General features: G+C 41.8%; 1 protein-coding gene across 2 annotated transcripts; it reads right to left on the reverse strand.

Annotated features, from left to right (window-relative positions):
* Window positions 1-2,703: 2,703 nt before the first annotated feature.
* Window positions 2,704-23,610, reverse strand: Ifrd1 (interferon related developmental regulator 1). 2 transcript variants are annotated; one of them, XM_052738381.1, is made up of 12 exons: window positions 23,409-23,610; window positions 17,697-17,801; window positions 17,474-17,558; window positions 16,568-16,692; window positions 14,670-14,827; window positions 13,936-13,986; window positions 13,670-13,848; window positions 13,024-13,132; window positions 7,564-7,698; window positions 4,991-5,119; window positions 4,558-4,653; window positions 2,704-3,034 (listed from the first exon to the last, which is right to left on the reverse strand). In XM_052738381.1, the coding sequence occupies exons 1-12, from the start codon at window positions 23,494-23,496 to the stop codon at window positions 2,945-2,947; spliced, it is 1,350 nt and encodes a 449-aa protein (XP_052594341.1). In that variant the 5' UTR covers window positions 23,497-23,610; the 3' UTR covers window positions 2,704-2,944. The 2 variants fall into 2 exon arrangements, with proteins under 2 accessions (XP_052594341.1, XP_052594340.1); XM_052738380.1 differs by having other exon boundaries at window positions 17,474-17,585.
* Window positions 23,611-26,169: the final 2,559 nt, after the last annotated feature.

Genomic DNA, 26,169 nt, shown 5'->3' on the forward strand with positions numbered 1-26,169 from the left:
TAAAAAGCAGCTTTTCTGTCTTCTAGAAGTTTCCACTCCTGTTTGTTTAGAAATGGGTAGGTCTCCCACAAAGGAATAAGCCTCCCACAACTGAGTTTGTAAAAGTATCTTTATAATTAGCATGGGTTTTGTTTACTTGAGTGGATACTTTGAAATGACTATTTTCTCCCGGGAACCAAAATAGTCTCTTGAAAGTTTTATTGAACATCTGTTAGGAGAGTTTTGATCCAGGTAAAGGGCTTGGTGCAGCTGAAACTGCTGAAATCACCTTAGACCCATTCCAAAAAGGATATTCCATCTTTATTGTCCTCTTACAGGGAAGTATGGCAGCCATGGAGATTGATGTGGATGTTTGTAAGCTCAGTAGGGACCCAGGCCAGAGCTAAGCTCTGTATTCTCCCCACCCCCCGCCACGGGCTGGTAGTCAAAGATGGGCAACTTTCTTCTTGATAGCTTCCAACCTAGGCCAGAGTATGCTTGATGGAAAGTATGTCTCCATGACAGGCAAGGAAGGTCAATCAAGGAGGACTTAAGACAGGTACAGTCTGAGGGGCCTGGGGGCCTTCTGCATCAGGAAGGGAGGCCCTCAAAGGTTTCCTAGTGAGATCTGAGCTTGCTTTACCCAGCAGGGCTGCATAAGGAGATGGACTGACCACAAGTGTGGTTACCAGGTGTTTGGGTCTGCACTTGGCTGTGCTGGCGGGGAGGTCTTTTGCCCCAACCCCTGGCATTTCTTTAAAAAGCCCTTTAGAAGAGACAGAAGGGGCCGGTGGTTAAGGATCCAGGCCCTCCCGAGCTATCCTGTGTTTCTCTCTCCCCTCTCTATTTCTATCTTAAATGTATCTCACTTCTCCCTCCTCAAGAATACCCTGGAGTAGAAGTGAAAACAGAACTCCCACAGAGACAATAACCAATACTGACAAAGAACCAAGCTGGTTAGGAAGAACTGGTGGCAAGCATCTGGTGTGTGTGTAAAACCCAAGACAAGTAAATACCACTTTAAGGCAAAAATAAACTGATTTGAGAATTCTTCACTTATTGTAAGTCAACCAATGTCTAAAGACAATAAACTAAGACTTCGCTACTAATGCATAACCAGAAATGTGAGAAACATGAAACTGAGGTCTTAGGGCAAATACTACTGAAGGTGACATAGCTTCTGAGAAGGGACTGACAGATTACAGGAAGAGAGAAAAGTGGGCTTTATTATAAGCCTTAAAGTAAACTATGTTTTACCGTGATTAAAAACTCATTAAAGCATATGTACAGGACTAGGGGTAAAAAGCTTGTCTGGAAAGCACAAGTCTTGAACCCACATATCAAACTGGCCAGTCTCAGTAGCAGAGAGGTAGAGGCAGAATCCATTTCCAGGAAAAGATAGACGGATCCTGAGGAATAACAATTGTGTATACAAATGTGGAAGGACACATAAAACACACACATCTGACTGAAAATGTAAGTAAAGAAATTCTATTGACAATGTCTCCCATGACTCTAGCCTACTTGGAATGAGAGTGATGATACACAACACCACGCTCTAGACTCCAGTGTGTTCTCCACTATGCTGTATCTGAGTTGAACTGAGAGCGACAAGCCAGAGTATCAGACCTTCCAGTTTGTTGGGGACACAGAAGTTATTTGGGAGAAAAGATCTTAAATGACACATTTCCTAGCTCCACCTTCAGCATCAAGAAAACAAGCCTATGCATACATTGAAGCCATGTAGATTAACTAATGGTTATGTTTTATGCACTCAAAATGCCTAAGAAGCCAGGTAGGGGCAACAGGGCAGCATTTTTTAAATTGGCTAACCTAAGTTCTGGTTATGTATAAATTCTTCACCTCAATGTCTGAGTACTCGAAGCTTTGTCTCATTTTGTTTCCAAATATACAGAGAGCTGTCTCACTCCCTGCTTGGCTTGACTCATTCTATAGAATGTCAGTCATAAACATTGTTTCTTCTATTAAGAAAGAAGCACAGGTTTCACACAGCATGTCCAGCTGTTGGGTCTTAGGGACAAAGGTTGGGAAACTTATTGGCATAAGTTAATTATAACGTGAATTCCCAAGGTCTGAACACAAGAGCCTGAGTGCAGCGTGGAATGCCTTTTGATGAGCCCATTGACACAATTAAAATACCGACCTGCTGTGGGATGTCTTTCTGTATGCTGTGAATGTGTTGCTCTGATTGGCTGATAAAGCCATTGGATTATGGCAAGGCAACTTAGAGGCAGACGGAAATCCAAGCAGATAGACAGGAAGACGAGAGGAGAGGAGACGCCAGCCTGCCGCCCAAGGAACAACATGCCAGCAGATCAGTAAAGCCACGGAACACGTGACAGAAAAACAGATTAATAGAAATAGATTAATAGAAAGCAAGAAGCTCGAACCATAGGCCAACCAGTTCGAAATTAATAGAAGCCTCTGTGTGTTTACTTGGGTTTGAGTGGCTGCGGGACCAGGTGGGATATAGGAAAACTTCTAACTACACCGACCACCTTCCATTTAAACTTAATATAGTAGCTTTCCAGAGGAACTCATTCCCCAAAACTATATCTACTTGTCAAGTGAAATACCCTGCATGTATGCATCATTATAATCTGTCAGTACTTCTCATGATCAGAATGTAAACAAGTTAAAGTTAACCCTTGGTTGCTAATTTTCTTATTGCAAAATACCATTTTCTGCTCACTACACAGAATATGACCAATCATCATAAATACTTTATTTGTGACTACCAATTATTTTTACAGAGAATATTTAATAAACAGAATTCATTAATTTGTAACACTGTACATTAAATTAAAATATAATCCACCCCTACATCAAAAATTATCTAAGTTGACCTCAAGATAAAAAAACTCTCTAAAAGTTTATATACATTATAAGTAGCAAAAATAATAATAAAGGAAGAAATTAGAAAACAGCCATCAAATGCAGACATCTAGAAGAATTCTCCAACATCTGCTCTCTTATCTCGGCATTTGCTTCGAGCTTTTGTTCGAGCTTTGAAAGCTGCAGAGTTATATAAATGCTGAAATGAAAAACAAAAATATACATGGATCAATAAGACAAGATATTCTTATAAACAAAGAAACAAACTAGGGGTAAGAGATAAAAATCACAAAGGCTGTCTCTCGACCACTGCCAGCAGTCTGTTGTGTGGGTATCTTTGTGGATTTCTGTGGGCCTCTCTAGCACTTTGCTTCTTCCTATTCTCATGTGGTCTTCATTTACCATGGTCTCCTATTCCTTGTTCTCCCTCTGTTGTTGATCCAGCTGGGATCTCCCGCTCCCCCAAGCTCTCTTTCCCTCAACCCTCGCCTTTCATTACCCCCACTCATGTCCAGGCTGTTCATGTAGATCTCATTCCATTTCTCTGTCATTGGGTGATCCCTGTGTCTTTCTTGGGGTCCTGTTTTCCAGGTAGCCTCCCTGGTGATGTGAGTAGCAGATAAGTCATCCTTGTTTCATGTCTAGTATCCTGCTATGAGTGAGTACATACCATGTTTGTCTTTCTGACCTACTCTGGTGATGGGATGGCCAAACACCCTAATTGTTGTGCTAGAAACCTCATCCAACTACTGAGGAGGGATCTGGATGCAGAGATCCATGACTAGGCCCCGGGTGGATCTCTGGGAGTCCAATTAGCGAGAATGAGGAGGGTTTATATGAGCGAGAATTGTTGAGACCAAGGTTGGATAAAGCACAGGGACAAATAGCCAAATGAATGGAAACACATGAACTATGAACCAATGGCTGAGGGGTCCCCACTGGATCAGGCCCTCTGAATGGGTGAGACAGTTGATTGGCTTGATCTGTTTGGGAGGCATCCAGGCAGTGGGACCAGATCTTGTGCTCATTGCATGAGTTGGCTGTTTGAAACCTGGGGCCTATGCAGGATTGTTTGGCTCGGCCTGGGAGGAGGGGACTAGACCTACCTGGACTGAGTCTACCAGGTTGACCTCAGTCTGTGGGGAAGGCTTTGCCCTGGAGGAGATGGGAATGGGGGGGGGGAGTTGGGGGGAAGGTGAGGGGGGCGGGAGGGGGGGAGACAAGGGAATCCGTGGCTGATATGTAGAACTGAATTGTATTGCAAAATAAATTTTAAAAAAAAATGAAATCTTTAAAATTAAAACAATCTTTAAAATTAAAAAAAGATATTTTTCATTTGGAAAAATAAATTCATAATGAAATAAAAAAAAAATCACAAAGGAACTAGGGAAGTAACAGGTGTACATCATCCTGGGTCGTAATAAAGTACATTAAAATTCTGTTACATAAATCTCACCTCAATAAAAACCCAAACTATAACAACTTTTGAAATGGTGAAAAGGAAATGCCAATCATTTCATGCTACACACTCTTCTATAAAATGAGCCTGAATTTCACTAAGTTATTGCTCAGTGTAACAGAAACACGCAAATGTTCCTATCAACCAGGCAAAGTAAGAGCTCTGATTCCATTTCTCTTCAAAAGCAAAAGAACTCTATGACCTGAAGAGAAACCAGAGTAGCTGCACATTTAGTTCTATTAAAAAAACAAAACAAAACCCACCCTTTCAAAACGAGAAATCTTCATGGTCTTGAGTGTTGCAGCATCAAGCATCACAGGGGGTCCAAGTTCAAATACATTGCGAAGGAATTCATTTGTCTGGAATAAACAGAAAAGAGGTAAAGTCCAAGTATCTATTTTACTATGTACTATGTAACAGTGAATTGACTAGAGGTTATGATATGGTTATCTGTAAATAAGAAGTGGAGTTGTCTGTTTTCTGAGTATGAAAGCAGAGTATTTTTTTTTTCTAATACCCTAAACCCTAGGAAACGACATGAAGCTGTGTGCTTTCAGAAAGCACCAGTTATGTTCCAGCCAACTTTTACTGCTTCCTAATGCCTGCATACATCCTGGATATTCAGCTAATTTCAAAGGTTAGGCCAGTCCCGTGACTCCACCCAGATCCTCAATTAAAAGCAAGGATGTGACTCACCTGCAAGTGGTACTGCATCCCTGATCCAAGAACCTCCTTAAAGGTGTCATAGGTATGTTTTTTGACCCAGCTATCAATATACATGCGTTCAGGACCAAACTTAACAGTTTCTGTTGGAAAATCCCGTTCCTATACAACAGAAGAGCCAAAATTATCACACACCTTGAAATGGCCCAAACACAATTTTTATGCTAAAAAAATACTGAGATAAAGGGAACAGTATTTGGAACTGATACTTAAGATGTGGTCAGGCTAGTAACTACTGTCCCAAGTGCAAGTGAGTGGGAACCCTTGGAACTGTATAAACTTGATGACGACTAATTTATTAGTAACAGAGTCACAGAGTTTGAGATTCTTAAAACTTCAAAAGCACTTACAAAATGTTAAAAGGTCAAGTGTTTGTACTGGTCTAGGATGGGAGGAGAGGCTGCCAAACAGAAAGAAATGGCACGAGGTAAGGACTGAACTGAGTGAACTGATGGGCAGCTAGAATCTGGGGAAAGAAGTGAAGACAAACAGGTTAACAGATCACGTAAGAGGAGAGAAGACACAATCAGGAGTGCCAAGAAACCTCAGCTGGGTTTATTAAGAAAATGAAGCCAGGTGCAGCAATGCACACCTAGAATCCCAGGAAGGCTGAGGCAAGAAGACCTGGAGCTCAGTTGCATCCTGGGTAAGATGTAAGGAAGGAGAGGAGAGAAGGGGAGAAGGAGGGAGGGAGAGAGGGGGAGAGAGACAGAGTGTGTGTGTAGCAGGTGACTGTAGGATTTAAGAGGCAGAGTAATTCTGCAGAACATCATTTCTGGAGTAAAGCCAGGGAACTGTAGCCCAAGAGAAATAAATGGACATCACAGGATAAGAAGAACATACAGATGAACATAAGATTTCCCTACAGATAACAAAGTCACCCAATATGTCATCAGAATATGGAAAAACAAAACAAAAATCCTGCTGTTTAATTCTTGGAAGAATCTTAAGAGCACAAGAACAAAGCAGCCAACTGTCACAGGATCATAAACACTCCACACCTACTCAGTCCCTTCTCTCTAAGCAAATTAAGTCAAAGGAAACTGGAGGAAGAACATGAATTCTATCTGGACTTACATGACTTGTCATTTTAGCAATTAGCCTCTTTGAACCTATTTTGTGACCTACAAAATGAAGCCACCTATAAGTCAGTCTTTATAGGTGTAAGAGAAAGCATGTCTATGAAGTGACACCCTGGAAATCAAAACTAGCAACACTATTCTTTAATCTGTTAAGATATCAGCGTTTATTTCTATAACTCATTTTTCTCTAACCTTAGCCTCTTCTCCTTCCTAACAATAGCTGAGCCCCTCTGCTTCATACAATTCCAATCCTTCCTTCCCTTTCTCCTTTCCCTCACCTCCTCTGTTTGTGTGTGCACACATGCACCAGTGTGTATACAGAGGCCAGAGAGCACCAACGTAAATCCTCACCTCACCCCGCACCTTGCTTGAGATCAGGATTTCTCATCTGTTGTACGCCACTGCATAAAGCAGGCTGGCTGGCCCATGAGCTTCCAGAGATTCTCCCGTCTCACTGTAGGAGCACTGGGACCACAGGCATTTGCTACATGGGTTTTGAGGATTTGAACACAGGTCCTCAGGTCCTCACACGTCGCAGCAGATGTTTTTACCCACTAAGCCATCACACCAACCCTCATTTTTATTTTTACTAGCTATTCCCATATTTTCACTAGTAGCTACAACACAAAACAAAACTACAAGCTGTTCACACAACTCCAGCTGCCAACTCTGCCTGCCTTCCCACTGTAGCCATGCCTGTTAAAGATATTGAGGACACATCTCTTGTTCACCCCTCACCTTCCAAGCCACTCTGACTGGCTTTTCTCCCAATGCTTCTTGGTCTAGCTTATATTTCTCATACACACATCAAGTTGGCTGACTCTTGAATATGTATCTGAGCCCTACAGATAATAACCGGAGACTTTTACCAAGAAAAACCTCTTACTCGTCAACCAAAACCAGTCAGGCTTTGGCCTTCTCCAAGAGACTGCCCTTATCCATCCTAGCTCATTTCAGTCAAGCACACTAAACCCTGAGGTTTCTATGTCAGCTGACCGCTGGGTGGTTCAGTGACCCCAGGAAGATGCTAGGTTTTGTTACATTGGATTTCTAGCACCTGGTCTTTCCAGAGATCGCAGAACCTCAAGAGGCAGACAGCAATTTCGTCATGTTCATAGAACTCACCATCTGGTGTGAGGTGAAAAGTAAAATGCCACCTTCACCACCACAGGTGTCTTCTTTTCTCCAGTGTGGTAGTATGCTACTCAGACCTTCACATATGCATGCTAAGGACAGACTCTACCAAACACTGTCCTTAGTCCTCTTTAAACCTAAATAAAGTGCTTTTGCTTTTCAAGAATACTTCCCTTCCACTGTTAAAACTCTACTTTGGGGTTTGAATGAGGAAATTCTTTTGAGCGAAATTGAAAACAAAGCAACAAAATGACGCAGGTGTGAAGTTCAGCCCAAAACAACCTCACTTCAGAGTGAGCCGCTGACTGTCCTGGTACCGTAGAAGCCTACCTCCACAGCACGCAGAACGTCTCTGAAGACGGACCGCTGTTTCCTCTTGTCCACTTTGGCACGGTGCTTATTGCCATCTGTAGCCAGAGCCCGGAGCATCTGGGTCAAAGACTCCATGTCTTCATAAAAAAAGTCCTGACCAAGGAAAGAGATTTCGTTTCATAAATTTCTCTTTTACAACATCTTCTAGAATTAACAAATACCCTACCTCTGAAACATAAGTTATATAAAGCAACAATTATGCTATTCACGGAGATTTGTATATGTGCAGACTAATTTTAATATCTGCACATATAAATAGGCAGATAATACATAAAAATTCAACTCCAAGACATACTACTGCAAAACAGCATTTTCCTCCCAAGTATAAACCAGCTGCCTTAGAGAAACACATGCTAGGCTGTGCACAGGACCTGGGCTTTCAAAGTTCAGGAATACAGATGTGAGTGCCAACAGCATCTGTTCTGACTACATGGTCACAGACAACCGCCTCTCCACTTTTCAGACGATGTGATTTCTATTCACGGCCATTGTCTCAAATAAGCAGTAAGACACAGCAAGAAACATGGTTTAATAATTAAATTTAAAGCAAGAAGCTACTTTAATCCCTTGGGGGTTGGACTGAGGGGAAGTAAAGAGCTTCTTTGCTAACCTGGGGATACATTTATGATGTCTCTTTATTTGGGGTGTTTTCATTCCTGCACTCCATTTTACAATCACATTAGAAACATTTACAAGATGATTCAACTCACTGAGTACCAAGACTTGAGCAGGCAGTTATAAAAATAAGGTCAGATGAGCAACTACAAGTTCTAGTTTTTCTGTTATTTATGTTTCCAACATGTGCAATCATTTAAATATTTAACCTATTAAAATAAGCAGTTCTAAGGGGGTTGGGGATTTAGCTCAGTGGTAGAGCGCTTGCCTAGCAAGCACAAGGCCCTGGGTTCAGTCCTCAGCTCCGGAAAAAAAAAAAAAAAAAAAAAAAAAAGAAAGGCTAAAGATTGAAACTATAATACCTGCACAGGTTCCATAATGGCCATTAAAAAAAAAATAAGCAGTTCTGATTCTGGACATTTTATATATATAAAATCATTGAATCTCAGAGTTTTTTACTGTCTAAAATGTAAAATGATACACTACTGGTAGAAAACAAACTTGAAATCAATGTGACAGTCTTGCTTTTAATCTTTTAATCTGTCAATCTGATTTTAGTGCTGGTATTTCAGATTATCTTTAACTCTGCAAATTTCCTCCAATGTTCCAATCAACCTATGCCTCTTACACACCACACCCACCTATAAAATATATATAACTAGGTCAGACCAAAGTTATACCTCCTTTATATTTAAATCCCAAGAAATTTGATAGTATCCTAAGGTGATACCAATTTACTTCTAAGAAGCATATAGTTCAAGGACTTCTAATTTTCCACCCAAAATTTTACCAACTTGTTTTCTTATTTTTAAAGAATGTATGGAGATTTTTTCAAATCTATACAGACAAACCAAAAATTTAAGGAATCCAATACATTATCTTAATTGGATTCAAGAACTGCAAGTCATTGCCGGTGATTCTCAACTGTGAAGACTGCACCTCCAAGGGACACTGGCTTTGGGCTTTCACATTAGATATCAGTGAACACCCTACAGCACACTAGAAGCTTTTAGTGCACCCATTACAAACCTTATCAGCTCTTATCACCAGCAGTGCTGAGGCTAAGAAACCCCAGTACAATCTGTGCAATTGGAAAAACTCAATCTAAGGACAGCTGGTTAATCACTAAGCTCAAGACACGACTAAACCTTGGAAATACAAATGCCTAAAATGAAGTCTCCAGTGTGTGAGCATTAAAAAAAAAGAAAATGCAATACATGTCCCAAAGGCACCCAATCAACAGCATCAAAAGTTACTTCTTCTAGCTCAGTATATAATAAACTGTACACCCCGAACGAACACAAAATGGACTCTGGAGATAAAAACAAGTCAGCCATCATCTACACAACAGTCCTCATCAGAACTGCAAATGTTCTATCTGTACCCTAACTTCTAAGAAATAAATAAATACATCTATACAATGGTTCTAACAAACACTGTCCAATAAATCCTGAAGCATGAATTATTACATATCAATATTCTAGCTTTAGAGGAATTTATATAGAATTCACATTTGGTTAAAAAGAAAAAATAGAAGCAGCTAATACCAGTCACATCTGACAGACTTATAAAGATTAAAGTACTATGTGCAAATATATCTATTAATCTGTAATGGCCCTTTCTATTCTTAAAGAGCCTGTTCAGTCTAACATAATCTAAATACAGAAAAGTGGCCAATTAATAGCTATCATAAAATACTGTTTCAAAAGATGAATGGAATTAGGGCAAAATGAAATAATAAGAACTTCTTGAAGAGAGTAGGCATAGGGCAAAAGTTTACTACCAGCAACAGGAACTCCTAACTACTAGTGTTTTGGTATGGAAATCACATCAACACTGACTGTAAAAATGAAGCCAGCCCAGGCCCCAGACAGCTGCCTAAATTTTCCCAGATAAAAAAACATTGCCTGGTATAGTTTAATGGCAAACACCTGTCTAGCATGCACAGGGCCCTGGGCTTGACCCTTATACAAAAGGAAAGAGAGGAGGGAAGATCATCCAGGAAGCCTACATTAAAACAGAATTTGATCCCTCCTCAACTCTCCCAAGAGCTAAGCATGTCTAGAATGGTTTCACCTGGCTCTACTAGAGCACAAAGACTGTACTACTTTAACCCCCACCGAGGCAGAACACTTTTGTCAAGGAATAATGGGTCAGACTCCTACCTACAAAGGCAAGGAAGAATGGTGAGCTGCTCTTTCCCAAGGAGAGTGCCTAAGGTGTCAGACTTAGCCCCAAGGAGCTTTCAGTCACTGGTTTAACCTTCTGTCTCATTCTGGGTTGTAGCATCTCCACTGTCAGGTCAGGTGGAAATGAGCAGGGAGAACTGGGGAATCCTACAAGTTGACCTATTTCCCTGCTGTATGATTTGACCGGAACATCACATACCTCTGCTACTTTGTTACCCTAGTTCTTAAGGCTACTAGTAGACGCTGCTGGAAAGAAACCAATCTCAATCCAATCAACATTTAATACTAAAGGCTACCATGAACCACTTACACAACTGTATGACACACTCACCACTTTTCCATTTAAAGATGAGCACACCGAGGAACAGAAGCTATCCAACATCAACTAGCAAGGGTGGCAGGGAGGTGTGCCCTAGCAACATGGCTCCAGAGTCCATGCTACCCACAGACATAGAGCACTCACACAGTAAGATAGGAGAGCACTCACAGGAGTAATAATTCCCAAGTTCAACTTTTAAACAGTCACAAATATCGAACCAACTCATTCTTCAAAATCTAGTGAACCTGTTTCCAAGGTTCAAGCATAATCATCACTGCATAATTTCCAGATGAATAATACCACAGAACAATTATGTTAGCAAAAGGTTCTGAATAGTTAAATTCTACCCATTTGCTCTGCTCTAAGAATTACTTTAACTCTGCCTATGCAACCCATCAACCTGTTTTTAACTAACTTTTTTTGTAGTACTGGGACCTTGCTCACACTAAGCAATTGCTATACCACAAAGCTGTGCCCATAGCCTTGATTTAATTAACTTTTAAAACACTGTAACTACCCACATGTAAAAAAGCTTATTAAATTTCCTTGTCTACTGACAAATACTTACATCATACCAAACACATCCATTCAGAGAACAAGTCACACCTCGGTGGTACATGTCATTTACAAAATTTAAACAAGTAACACGTAATTTAAATTTTAGCTGCATTATTACTTCACTTTTAAGGTGCATTTCAGAGGGAGTTAAGGACACTGCCATTTCTAGCCAGTAGAGGGATGCGCCTAGTTAATTAATTCGCTCAGTAAACTGAAACTGCTCAATTTGAGTTCAGTTTCTCACATAAGCAAAATCCTGAGCTGCTCCTAGGTTTAGTTTACTTTCATTCCTAGCTGCTACCTTCCTAATGAAGGGGAAGGACTACCACCATGTGCGTTCAGTAACCATTAGTGAAAACAGGAGGCTTTGAGACAGGATTTCTCTGTGTAGCCCTGGCTGGCACTGAAGAGACCCACCTGTCTCTGCCTCCCTAGTGCTGGTATCAAAGGTTGTGTGCCATGATGCCTGGCTCAAGGCCGTGAATTTAAAGGAGAAAAAAAGGAATACATGGGAGGATTGGGAGGGAGGAAAGGGAAGGAAGAAATGTTGTAATTATAATTAATTGCAAAAATAAACATTTTTTAAAAGCATCTATCAAGTTACTCAAGGTTAGAAATAACATTTAGTTACTAATTTCCCACAAATTTGAGTTTCCTTACTGAATTTCTTTTCATTTATTGTTATGACAATAAGTACCTACAGATTGTGATGGGCTAAACGCTATTCCTCAATTTTATTTTATTCAACTTTTTCCCTTTACTTTTAGGTGTATGAGTGTTTACCTCCATGTGTGTCTGCACCACAGGTGCCTGGTGTCCACAGGCGCCAGAAGAGCACATGGATTCCCTAAGACTGGAGTTACGGAAGGTAGTATACAGGTGCTGGGAATCAAACTCAGATCCTCTGAAAGAAGTGCTCTTGACCTCTGAAACCAACCCTCCAGCCTGTCCCTCAACTTGAAATGCCAGCACATCACATGAATTAATATCTAGGAACAAACTCACCTTTCCAGTGGCAATACAGATTATGAACTAGGGTTATCAAATATCTCAGAAAGCCAAGAAAAAAGGCTTTTGCAACATGGGACTTTCTGGGGCAAAGTCTAACACAGTACCAGTCTCAAGGCCAACTGGGACAGCTAGTCATCTATTTCACATTTAAATACCCTAGAGGATCCAGCCACAGAAATGAACATCTGCATGTGGACAGTGGGTAGGACACAAGTAAGAATGACAGAATCTATCTCAGCCCAAATCTATGCTGACTGGTATTTCATCCATTTGTCTTTTATTATAAAGCATCACATGCCAGGAGTACTGTTAATAAATCAAGCATTTGGTTTTTTTTTTGTTTATTTTTTTTTTTGTTTTTTTGTTTTTTCAAGACAGGGTTTCTCTGTGTAGTTTTGCGCCTTTCCTGGAACTCACTTTGTAGACCAGGCTGGCCTCGAACTCACAGAGATCCGCCTGGCTCTGCCTCCCGAGTGCTGGGATTAAAGGCGTGCGCCACCACCGCCCGGCGTAAATCAAGCATTTGTGAAGAGCATACCATTCCCTAATCTCAGTTTTACAAACAGCAAGTAAGTATCTACCAACCCTACCAGGTTATACTCTCAAAACCAATCAATCACAAGTTCTTAGGTGACCAGCCTATAAATGTATTATCCAATTCCCAGTTGTGACAGTGACAATGGAGGAATGGTCCTTGTGCATTCCTCCTGCCCATTAGATACTCACACTATCCATTCCTCTGGCCAACTCAAACAGAAGTGCCAAAGATTCGCCAGCAGCAATTCTCATGTTTACATCATCACAAGAAAGGAGGCTTGGAAGTTTATGGAAATGCCTAGAAAATAGTCATTACTTTATGAGTACAACCAGTTACGTCACTTAAATGGCTTGTTTGTTTTTAATTAAAAAACGAAACTAAAAGGTGGTTGGAAAACTGGTTCAGTCATTTAAGAGCACTTGCTGCTATTTTTGCAGAGGACTCAAATTTGGGTCCCAGCACACACTTCAGGCAACTCACAACTGATTTTAACTCCAGTTCCAGGGCATCTGACAAGCCTCTGCTGGCCTCTGTGAACACCAGTAGTCACATGATAAACATACACACACGAGCCCACATAAAATAAAAATACATAAATCTTTTTTAAACATGACACTAGGGTTGTAGGGCATTCACAGCACTGGCTGCTCTTCCAGGGGACCCAGGTTCATCCCATGCACCCACATGATGACACTCAAGCATCTCCAGTTCTAGGGAACCTGAAGCCCTCCTCTGGCCTCCAAGGAGACTGCACTCATGTGGTATACAGACATACACGCAGACACCCATACTCGTAAAATAATTTGAAAAAGAAAAAGAAATAAAAATACATACAGTTCCAGCTTTTTCTTCACTTCACTGATTGGGCATATGGTCAGTAATAGGGTCCATGCCAGAAGGGAGCTGATGTGAAGCCCTGTGTTAGGGCTGCTGCAGATAACATTAGCATCTTTCTCCTTAAGATAGGACTTGGTGAAGATAGCTTCCAAGCATTCCAAAGTTGAATACAGCTCCTGATGGAGAAGAATGTGAAGTAAGACTAGAACTCTCTTCAATCAAAGGTAACAGCACTAACTGGAATTAAAGATTACTCTGCTTACAGTGATGTCATCCGTGGCAATAAAACAGCAAACCCCAAAGCAAGTTGCACACTGGGAAATAAGAAAGGAAAATAGACATTAATGACTTACATTAATACATCTGTTTTGAAAACTCAATGTGAAAGTTTCTCTACTACTTCCCTGCACTAGGTCCCACACATGGTAGGAGGAGACGGGGAAAGAAAGAAGAGTGGACTAATGTCGGGACAAGAGGGAGTTAGTCCAAGCTCTGCTATCAACTTTGCAAGAAAGTGACTGTTCCACTTGGGTCTTCCTCCTTTACCAGTCCATGAAACTAGAGGGAACAGTGCACACAGATCAGCTTCCAGCTTCCACGAAGCACAAAGCAGAAATCTAGTAAAGTTCAAGTAATTCTCACAACTGGAGAACTGAAGGCATGCTCAACCCCAAGACAGACTAAGTGCCTCACAGGCCAGACTTCACAGAGGCCTCTATTTACCCAAGTGTGGCTTTTCCTGAGGACATAACCTAGCACACATTGGTGTCTCAACTACTGTTTAAGCTCCAGTCAGTTATTCCATTACTATCCCAGTAATCCAGTATCTGTGTACTGTAAGGTAAAGCAATTGCTCAAATGGAACACTCTGGAGCATGAAAGAAAATGTCATAAACTGCTCAATTTAAGACAAATGAGAGTAAGATATTAATTAAACCCTATATTACTTATAGCTGGTTGTCATGTCTGGATAGATCTGTAAATTTTCCATACTTACAGTTTGCCTAGCCTGGATACTAGCTGTTCCATCACAAATGATTTTTTTTAGGATTGGTCCCAGAGTCTTTAAAATCTCTTCACTCTCAAATCCAGGGCCCAACTGAACACAAAGAACAGATGCCAGTGCTGCAGCTGCACGCTGCTCATCACTCTTTCCTGGAGAGGAGCAGGGATGCAAGCATGGCAGAGTTTATTTCAGTAGTTTCATCGAAACAGTAGTCTTACAAAAAGTTCAATTATATGGTAGCATCTATATTTATGAAACCCATGTGCTTAAGGCTTATGTTAGAAACAGACAGGCCTCACTCAACTCCTCAATCAACACTTCCTAGTCCTTTACTTAACTATTCTGATTCTCCAAACAGATTTCTATAAATAGACTGGCATCCATCTTAAGGGAGTATTGTATTGACTGGCAAAGGCCTGTGCTTCATCTTCATGTCAATTCTGCCTTCGAATTCCTGAAGGTACTCACATGCATAGTGTTACAGCAGCCCTTAGTTTAACCCAAGCATTGCTTATTTATGGGCATGTGCAAGGTCCCCCTTCTGATTATTTTAACAAAATAAGGGACCAAGTAAAAGATTCTTTCTACATACAGATAAATGTAGATCATCTTTTAAAGAAGCATATGTACTAGAGGGTTTGGGTAAATACTGAACTTAAGTTTTTTTTTGAGACAGGGTCTCACTATGTAGTTCTGGCTGGTCTATAACTTGCTATGTAAACCAGGCCTGCCTCAAACTCAGAGACCCTCCTGTTGTCTCTGCTAGGATTAAAGATATGCACCACCTTGGCTGGCCTGAAATAAAGTTATTATCTAAGAAACTACAAAATATGTATATTGAAATGGGGTTTTTAAAGCCACTTTATCTAGCTACCACTATGGGAGAGGGTATCAACGTAATTTATACACTTTAAAAAGAAACTGCTATCCCAAACACAATTGGCTCTGCTTTCAACTACAGCAGTCACACAGAATTAGAGCTACCCGACTTCATAGCCCTGTCCTTCCTTGTTCAATGGGTGAGCTGATAAAGAGCTGCAGTGATAAGCAAGCTTGCTTTCACCCTGAGGCAAAACGAGACTAAAGTCTGTTCCTGAGGAGCCAACCAATTTGGTCTAACTGATTTATTGTTACAATGGGAGGAAGGGGCTGGCACCAAGACACCTGTGAAGGTCAGGGGACAATTTGGAGAGGTGATTCTTTCCACTATGTTGAGGCAGAGGCTTTCAGCTCTGTTACTGAGCTGCTCACACACACGTACGTCTTCCATCATAGCAATGTTCAAAGCAGAGTTGAGCATTGCACCCAGTGTTTTACGTGGGTACCAGGAACAAGTCTGGTCACTAGGACTTGCCCAGCAATCACTTTACTACAGAGCTACCTCCCCAGGCCTCCACCTTGTTTTGAGACAAGGCCTCTCCCTGGCCTGGAGCCTACCTACTCTAAGAGGATTCTTGAGATGAACTGGGTCCTCGTTCATACCTGTATAGCAAACATTTTACTTAGTATCTCTGCAGCCCTTTCTTTCTCTTTATTCTTAGGAATATCATCTTTTACAACAGGAATTCCAGAATTCCTACTACACAGGTATAGAACTAATATGCCAGGGACATCCTAAAAATGGTGTCATTTTAGTGTACAACTGTTGTTTTAAGTGCAAGGGAAAATGAGCTGGACTCTTATACTTTCCCATGTTTAGAAAAATGAAGATGTCTTTTGAAATCACACTTCCAAGTTACAACTTGAGGCTTTCGAAAATTCCTTCCTATGTACCCTGAGATAACAAAGAATGACAATCTATCCGTTTCTGCTTTTTATTTGTTTATTAGCAAATGTGACTGCAAGAAGAGAGCCAACTCCCTATTCACTCTGCACAGGTCTGGAATTACCTTTTTTCAGACAGCGCTCAATGCTATCAGTCAAAGTCATCCTTCTCTCCAGAACAAATTCATACAGCACTTTTGAAGACAGTGCATTTTTAACACCTTCAAGAGCTGCCTGTCTTGTCTTTGCACTGTTTAAAACATAATTGAAAAAAGGAAGATCTGGTTAGGCGGGTGCTACAAACCAATGGCTTTTGAAGACATTAGCTCTCTACTCCTGTCACCAGGCTCCAAGTATCTCTCAACAATATGCCTGTCACTCACTATCACCCCAAATGACAAGCTTCTAGGTGCTCTCTCCCACAGCACTTCACTTTGTTGGTAACCACAGCTATACATGACTGTGCACTGGTCTGTAGTTTCAATGAGTGAGACACGCTATTTTAGTCCACTCTACCCCTGGAAGCCAAGCTCTTGTTATCTGTCCAGCCAGTCTCCAATGAACTACTCACCTGTCAGTCTCCTCTCAAGTATTTGGGACCAGAGACACAAACCACCATTCACAAACAAATTCATAATTTTTTAAACATTAGTCTAGTACTCAGAGCTACATCTTCTAGGCTTCCTATTTCCATCTGTTTAATTCTAGAGATACCATCAAGAAAATTTACCATGACAGTTTTCACGCCCGTAACAAATTTAGTAGACAAGCAACTTAAAGCAATTCGTCATTTTTAGTTAAAGATCAACTTTTAAATACAACAAATCAATTTCAATCATATATATATATATATATATATATATATATATATATAATGCTAGATCATACCACCACATTAAAAGGTCAAAGCAACGCTACATTATCCAAAGGAAATAAATCAAGCTTCAGAAAAACTACTGCTGTGTCAGAGGTACACAAATTAAAGTAACCCAGTAGAATCACCCAGAATGGAAAGCTTTACCATCTCTTACCTCTTATCAAGGGTTAGGTCAATTAATCCCTTCAATTTGTACTCTAAGTCTTCTTGAGTTCCTTCCTCATCAAGGACTTCTGGTCCTACGGAATAGAAACCAACACTGTAACCTAAGAAGGAAAAAAGCAGGTTGGGAAGAGGGACACCACAGCTCACACATTCCCCCACCTACACCATCTTTGTATGGCAATCCCAAGTTTACATTGGAAACTCCTTCCTACCATCCTCGGCGAAACTGGAAGGATCGCTGTAGCCACTGCAGTGACTCATTGTTTCGATGGATGCGTCTTCATCACTGAAAGGCTGAACAGTCCGATGTGGGCCACCTATTAGGTAAGAGGAAGGAGACAGATCATTTTTTTTTCCGTCTTTTTTTTCTTTGCTATATATGCAAATATTTGACTTGGGAATTCTAAAACTTACTTAAGAGCTATCCAGTCATAAAATCAAACTTTCAGTAATTGCAAAAGAATGTTCCTGAAACACATTGATTCACCTAATCTGTACTTCAGAAGGCCAGCTTATTTTAAAGTTGCTTCACATTATGAAGCAACTTTAGAAATGTTATCATCTAACAAAACCTGATAAGATGAAAATTACTTCCCAAACTACTTCAAATCATGAACAAAATGAAAACAGATTGGAGTATCATACAGCAATTATATTTCCCAATAAGAATAACTAGTTTTAGTAAACATTAACTGTTAAGTAAATGGCCTCTTGTTCAGAGGTGTCTTATTTTAAAGACAAGTACAGTTGAAAAGAGGCAGTTTTAAACGTAACAAGAGAGAAGCAGAAGTTTCGGATTTGCTATGTTACAAAAAAAAAAAAAAAGTTTCTCCTCTCCCTCTGCCCTTTAAGTCAGGGTCCCACTGTGTAGCCTGGGCTGCCTTAGAGCTCACTATACAGGCAAGGCTGGCCTTAAATTCACAGCAATCCTCCCACTTCAGCCTCCTGAGTGCTGGGATTACTAGCATGAGAAATGATGCATCATTTAAGGTAAAATTACATGGTGGGAAAGAAGGCATGTGTTGTATGTTATATAAGCTGTAGATCTCAGCCTTGGGTGTCCATCCTCAGCTTATACCTTGTTTTCGACAGGGTCTCAATTGTGATGTTTTGACAGCAGGTACAGCAGGTTCGCTGGACTACAGGCTCCTGGTGGACTCTCCCACCTCCATCTCTCCACAGGAGCACTAAGATGACTGATGTGTACTACCATCCTGGCTTTTCAAGGGCTCAAGGATTTGAACTCGAACCTCATGTCTCCACAGTTGTTCACCCACCAACCCACCTGCCTGGTAAATAAGCTAACTTTAAAAGAAAGGAACGAAAGCTGTGGCTGAATACACTTTTAATTCTACTACTTGGAAGACAAAGGAAGAGGCAAAGTTCTCTGAGTCTGAGGCTAGCCTGGTCTACATACGGGTGGTTCCAGACCAGCCAGGGTTATACAGTGAGACCCTGTCTCAAAGATCAAATAAAAGATTTCAACCATATCCAAGAATTTAAAAATACCAATGCTACTACCAAGGAAAAGAAAAAAGAAGAAATTTAACTAACATTATTTTCAACTTCATTAAAGAAAAAATTCATAATTTAGGGTTCTCACATTAACTTAAAAATTATGAAATCATGAATTTTTTTTTTTTTGGTTTTTTTTTGAGACAGTTTCTCTGTGCAGCTTTGCGCCTTTCCTGGATCTTGCTCTGTAGACCAGGCTGGCCTCGAACTCACAAAGATCCGCCTGCCTCTGCCTCCCGAGTGCTGGGATTAAAGGCGTGCGCCACCACCGCCCGGCGAAATCATGAATTTTTTAATTACTTTGAGTCCTGAGTTAAAATGTGTCTCAAATCCTGACCATAAAGTTTCTAGAGTAGCCTGATTTACCTGAATTCAATTTCCTTGTACTAGTAAAATCAAAGACATCAAATATGAAGTCCCTATAATACTGGGTGTTTTTTAATAAGTAAGAGTATACTCCACAAGAGAACTGTTAGGATTACCACCTAGGCAGAGCACAGAAAAATGAACAGAAATGAGACAACAGTTCTTTTCATTCACTCTCCAACTTACCTAACCTCTTTTGATACCTATTATGTACAGATTGTACCTACTTACTTTTATGTAAACTAATTAATGTACATCTATTTGCAACCATACAGAAATATATTTCAATACTAAGCATACCACAACACAATCATATCACTCAGGAATGTAGCAAGTAACATGTTCTATACTCCAAATTTAGGAATGTTCTACTGACGAAGTCAGATGTCATTAAGTATCATGATTATGCAATCATCTTATTATGTATGATATACTGATATAAGTCTATCCTCTAGATGTATACAATCTTTCTTTGCCCATCAATTCCCGACAAAGACTGGAGGAAAAGGGAAAGTATCAAAAGTCCATTAATAAGTATATTTGGTTATTAATTATATCATTATAACAAGCTATAAGCAAATATAGATTAGTGGGCATTATATTTGATTGCTTATCTGTAGAACTGCAATTTCCTCTGAAATATTTTAACATATAATTAGTACTTTTTTTTTGGAGACAGGGATTCTTCTGTGTAACCGTACTGGCTGTCCTGGAACTCACTCTGTAGATCAGGCTGGCCTTGAACTCTGAGATCTGCCTATCTCTGCATGCACCACCACCACCTGGCCTATTAACACTTCTATATATACATAATCATTAGTAATACTTAACCTTAGATGTGAATAAATAACAAATTCCTCATAAAGAAAAATCAAGTTCCTATATTTTTCTTTAAAATATCTTGTATTTGTTATCTTACTTTTATTTATTTGTTAACTTGCTGGTTTCAGTTTTTGGTAAGCCAATCTGACTCTGCAAGCCAATCTTTATAGAACCCAGACTAGCCTTCAACTCCTGCCAATGTTTCTACCATTCCAGCCTCTCAAATCCTAGGATTAATGGGTGTTAAGTTTATTTTTTAAATCCTCTAAAATTTTAAGCCTGTTAAGAGTTGGGCTAAATTGCTTTTAAATAAGGGTTGCTTTTTTTTTGAAACCAATGCAGAGAAGTTAGCAAAACTGTAAATGAACAAGCGACCTTGAAATCTGCTTGCCTGACGCCAAAACAACTTGAATCAAGTAAGAAAGTGGAGAATAGGTGAAGCAAAGACGCCAAGAGTTCTTAACCACAGTGCTTAGGAGAAAAATAAACACCGGCCTATTTCTGGATCTTTCCTCATGACAAATTATGCTAACAGCTGAGTATATTCTGAACAATCTTACCATATTTACATACAAGCCAATGTCATTTTAAAACTGTTCATATTTGGCCTGTTTTTATGAGTATTCTTACACAGCTTTAAGGTCCTGTCTCTTAACTAACTAGTTTAAGTCTCATGATTCAAGAAGGGGATTAAAAAAGCAAGGAACAGCTGGCAAGATGGCGCAGGAGAAAAGGTGCCAGCTGCCAAATCTATCCACCTGAGTTTATCAATCCCTGGGACCCACAGAGAAAAATGTCCTCTGACCTCCACATCGGTATCTTGGTGTGTTCACACACACACAAATAAATAAATGCATTCTCTAAAGCATGGAAATTCATCTTGTAAGAATGCTTGACATCTAGGTCAAGCTTACCTTGTAATCTTGTAATCCAGGTGTCAATATTGAGGCCTCATTTCTCAAAGGCTTACAATCCAAACTTTTTTTTCTTAAAAACCCTGTCTTTCATGTTAAATCTGGTGGTTTTACACTTGCAATCCCTGCAATCAGAAGGCTAAGGCAGGATGCCTTAGTTTGAGACCAGTTTAGGCTACATTGAATCCCAGGCCAGGCTAGAGTGAGACAAAAAGTAAAAAAACAAAGCAAAACCCCACAAATCCACTCCTCAAATCAGAACAGTGCTTACTTTGTAAATACAGATCTATAAAGTCAATTTTCTTGGCTTCCTAGAACTCCCCACTTACTGAAAAAGGGGAATATACATAAAACCTATTAACCTAACTAACTGAAGAGTTGGCCGCCTCGTTGGTTGTACAGATGCACCTGCTCTGTCACCTACATTATCAACAGAAAAAGTGGTTTCTGAGTAGTTTTTAATAATTCCCTTTCTCTGAGCCAACTATTTATTAAGTAAAATATACACATGAGACTAAATGATAAAAAAAATCACAGGAAAGCATTCTCATGCAGTTCCACTTTTATAACTTTTAGAGGTAACTTTTATGGTAACAATGTCAAAGCTTACAGTTTTTACAATCAATTACTTTCCATTTGTTTATAATGCTTAAAAAAATCAATCTTTAGTGCTTGTACCAGATATGCTAGAACGCAGTGTTTAAATGTATCTTTTCTCTTAAGGAGAGTTTAAAAGACAGCAGTGAAGAAGTCTGATGACAGGTCAAATAAGCCTTAGGGAAAATGTGTCCTAAGAAAGGAGAATGTTCGGCAGCAAACTATAGAAAGGAAGGGCTTCTATGAGGCAGAGGCCACTTTTGACACCACTCCCATTTCCAAAATGTCAGTGATCTCCATTATTTCATTTTTCAACTTTAACAAAAGTAATAAGACTCTCCCAGAAAGAACTCAAGTATTTATTCAGGAGGGAAAGCTTAACCAGAGGTAGGCAGTATCCTCGATTCAACCACAACTAGACTAAATGAACAGTGTTTCATAACTTCAGAATGAATTTCACGGTGCATTCATGGGGGGGAAAAAGATCTAAAGAAAAATCTGTATTTGTAATAATCTATGCTCAGTCAGGGTTTAACGCATAATCAGGAGCGTTCAGGCTTCTCCAAGCCCCGTAGGAAAACGTTCTGCGATGCCAGTTTCCAATATTTAACAAGAAAACTGGTCATTTACTTTTTTATGAACTAATGTATAACGTTCGAATGATCAAAAAGTAGCAGCTGTCACCAAAACACCTAATGACTATTGGTGTGAAACGTCTGGGGATATTCCAATATTCAACTCCATTATCTTAACAAAACAATTACTTAATGAGATTACCCAGTTTAATATTACTCTATGGGTGTTTTGTGTGCAGTCTTGTAGAAGGGACCTTCGGCTGCAGTCACTTTTTCTTTCTTTCTTAACCATATGTTAAGTAAGTAGAGAATTATGCATTCAGTTCAGCAATTATCCCTCCAGGAAAAGCTTCCATTTGGCATGGAAGACAAAAAAAAAAAAAAAAAAACAAAAAACCCTCTAACTTTCAGCCAATTGCAAACCTCGGCTTCTCACCATCTCTACCACTGCATGGAACCTATAGAACGCTGCACAAAGGAGAACGCGGTCGCCTAGGCTGGTGGCACCAGGGCTGTGGGGGCTCCTGGTTCCTGCAGGTACAGGGTTAGGCGTGGGAGCCACGCTTGGGGTGGGGCGGTGGCCCCGGCTTCCGACGCCTCCACCCCGCCTAGGGACCACGCGGGACGCGCAGGGAGGCAGCGGGATGGAAGCCACTCGCGCCTGTGCGTCACCCCGGCCGCATCGCGCAAAGCCCAGGCCGCGTGACACAAAAGCCGGTCCAAACCCGCCGGACGTTTGGCACTCCCGAGAACTCCCATGTTTGGAGAGTCCCAGGCAGCGGGCGACAGCGGAAAGCCCCGGGCGCTCCGCCCCATCTCTACTCCGGACAGGAAGCGAGAGCTTCCAGGAAGAGCTCCAAGTCCCGGTCACCCTTCTCTACACTCTGCCTCCGGCCTTAGGTCCCACTCCTCCCCGCCCCCGGGACCGGTGCCCTAGCACCGCTCCTGCGTGCCAGCCCAAACCGCGCAAGCGCGCCGCCCGGGGCATGATGGGAAGTGCAGTTCAGCCGCGCCACGCGCTAGGCAGCCGCGGGCGTCCGAAGCGGAAGACCGGACTACAAGTCCCGCCGCGCCCCAAGGCCGGAGCCTCCCAGCCGGCCAGCCCGCCGGCTCTCGGCGCGGGGACGCCCCTCACCTGCCGTGGCCGCCGACGTTGCTGCCCCGGAGCCGCCGCCACCCCCGCCACCGCGGTGGGGAGCGTTCCGCTTCTTGTTCTTCGGCATCGTGGGCCGCCCGGTGCCGCCTACACTGGGGAGCTCAGCGAGGATCAGCCGATGGAGCTGCACTGTCTACTCGTGCGTCTGTGCGGCGGGCGGCTGAGAGGCGAGTCTCGGGCTAACAAGAGAGGCGAGGAGCGGCGCGGGTGAGAGGCGGCGGCGGCGGCAGCAGAAATCCCCGTGAAGAGCTGCGAGCGGAAACGATACATGTTTCTCTCTAGCGCGGGAGCGAAGGCGGGGTGGGCCAGACCACGACGCCTTAAGTAGCCAGACGGCTGCCTGTCGTCACCATGCGTGGGCGGGCCTGCATCGCCCGCTGGCCAATCGCTGCAGATCTCCCCACCGGCGTCCACTGGGGCGGCGCCTGCATTCGGACTCCCATTCCCAGAACTCCAATCTGCGCCCCGCACTGGGGCTGCGAAGCCTTGGGGCCGCGCGGAGCTTTGGGAGATGTAGTAGGCAAGAGGGCGCGGCCTTCTCCTGTCTCCTCCCGGTCCGATTGCGTCGTGACCCCCGTCCCTGCCAGGCGCCCGCCGGGGGACTCACCCGAGTAGTCACCGCGATGAGCCATGCGGCAACTATGCAGCGTGACTAGCGAGCGTCAGCCTGGAATATTGCCTGTCCATAACCTTTCTCCTGCTGACATGGGGCCTCTGCCCAAGCACAACCATACCCCTCCCTCCTCTGGGTTTAGGGACGTGTGCTCCCCACCCGCCAAAAAAGCTGTGCTTTCAGCTGCTTTGGTTGTATTGTTCGCGGGTCTTACAGTCTAGACTAGAATGTCAGATAACTAGACTGGTGATTCAGTCTCAGGTTTCCTTACAAAAATGTGACCTTGATTCTACCTGCCAGTTAGGTCAATATGGATTAAGAGTTTCTGAGAAGTTAGCAGCTGATAAAACATACATGCGTTATATATATATCAGTAATCACAGCGGGGTTTGTTTTCTCAACGTGCTCCATAAATTTGTTTTCCCTGTCACATCGGTCTTGTAATCAGGGCCTGCTAGTAGGTTCCTATACTGTCCTTATGACAAACCAAACTCACTGACTTGACTCGTGCAAGTGACTCATTCAGAATTCCACCTCTCACGTCAGATTCATTGTATGTCACCCCCTGAATGTCCCTCTTGGACCTTAATCCAACTTTAAAAGTCTTTTTCCTCTTCCTCTTTTTTCTGTCATATTTTGAATATTCAATGTATTTTTATCTTCCTGTGTTCAGTTTACACAATTGTAATTTATCCACAGCTCCTTTTAGTGTCCCCCAGAGCAGTTGGCTTTAAAGTGAAACTCAAGTTCACATCCTGATCTCTAGGTACACGTGGCCTCAGTTCATGCCAGGTCCCCACGTCCATGTTTCATGCCCAGTAAGGCTAATTATTTACTCATGTGTCCTTTGTTTGACTTATACACCTGTGTAAATAGCTGTTCCAAAACCTTACAGATATGCTAAATGCCAACCCTCTTAACCTGGCCCTGTCTCTCTCTCGCTGCTTTCCATATATCTTGTTCTTCTCCTGAACGAAACTGGTCTTCATTTCTGGTACACAGCTCTTTTTTTTACTTCGAATTCAGCATTCATTGCTTCCTGTTCTTACAATGAGTGCCCTAACCCCCCATCTTCATCTTAAGAGTTATAGCCATCTATCCAGACCAGCCCAAATGCCATCACCTTCATGAGGCTTCCTCCTCACAGGTTTTTAATTTTGTAATGCTCTGCCAGCACCCCCTGTCCCTACCGATCACAAAGATTTGATTTGAAGAGAAACATTGAAAGGTTGCTTTACTTTGTGTACTTCTGAACAAGTAAACTTCACAGAGCATGGATACCAAACAAGGATGCAGGAGTGGACACAGGCCCCATTGAGTCTCTTGTGTCTATACAGACACATCTGAAATCCAAAGGCCTTGGCTCCCATGAAGGCAAAAGAGAATGCTCTGAGCCACATGTTGTGGGCCTGCCTCCCTCCTCATCCACAGTTCTGGGAACTAAACCCAGGGCTTTGTGCAAGTTAGTCATGTGCTGGACCCATGAGCTGCTAATCTATAATACATTTCCAAGCTTTACCTTTTCTTTTTTCCTTTAAAAAAAAAAATCTTAGCCGGGCGGTGGTGGCGCACGCCTTTTATCCCAGCACTTGGGAGGCAGAGCCAGGCGGATCTCTGTGAGTTCGAGGCCAGCCTGGTCTCCAAAGCGAGTTCCAGGAAAGGCGCAAAGCTACACAGAGAAACCCTGTCTCGAAAAACAAAAAACAAAAAACAAAAAACAAAACAAAAAAAATCTTGCCAGGCAGTAGTGATGCACACCTTTGATTCCAGCACTTGAGAGGCTGAGGCAGGTGGATTTCTGAGTTCAAGGCCAACCTGGTCTACAAAATGGATTCCAGGACAGCCAGGGCTACACAGAGAAACCCATCTCTAAAAACAAAAGCAAACAAACAAAATCTCACCATTTTTGTTTACAACTAAAGCTCTAGAAATTAAAATTTAACACCCTGTTCATGAACTTTTTAGGCACAGCAGAAGTACCGACCTTGTGCTCCATGTTGTCCAGCTGAACTTTGATCCAGTGAACCTTATTGAGCTGGCTTCCATCAATTTCTCAGGATACTCTGGTCCACATTTTCACAAAGGACCACCAAGTGCTAAGGACTGCGATACTCAGTCAGCAGGGGG

Source organism: Peromyscus californicus, unplaced genomic scaffold (assembly GCF_007827085.1).
Source record: "Peromyscus californicus insignis strain IS unplaced genomic scaffold, ASM782708v3 Scaffold_15__1_contigs__length_86483966, whole genome shotgun sequence".
NCBI classification, from domain to species: domain Eukaryota; kingdom Metazoa; phylum Chordata; class Mammalia; order Rodentia; family Cricetidae; genus Peromyscus; species Peromyscus californicus.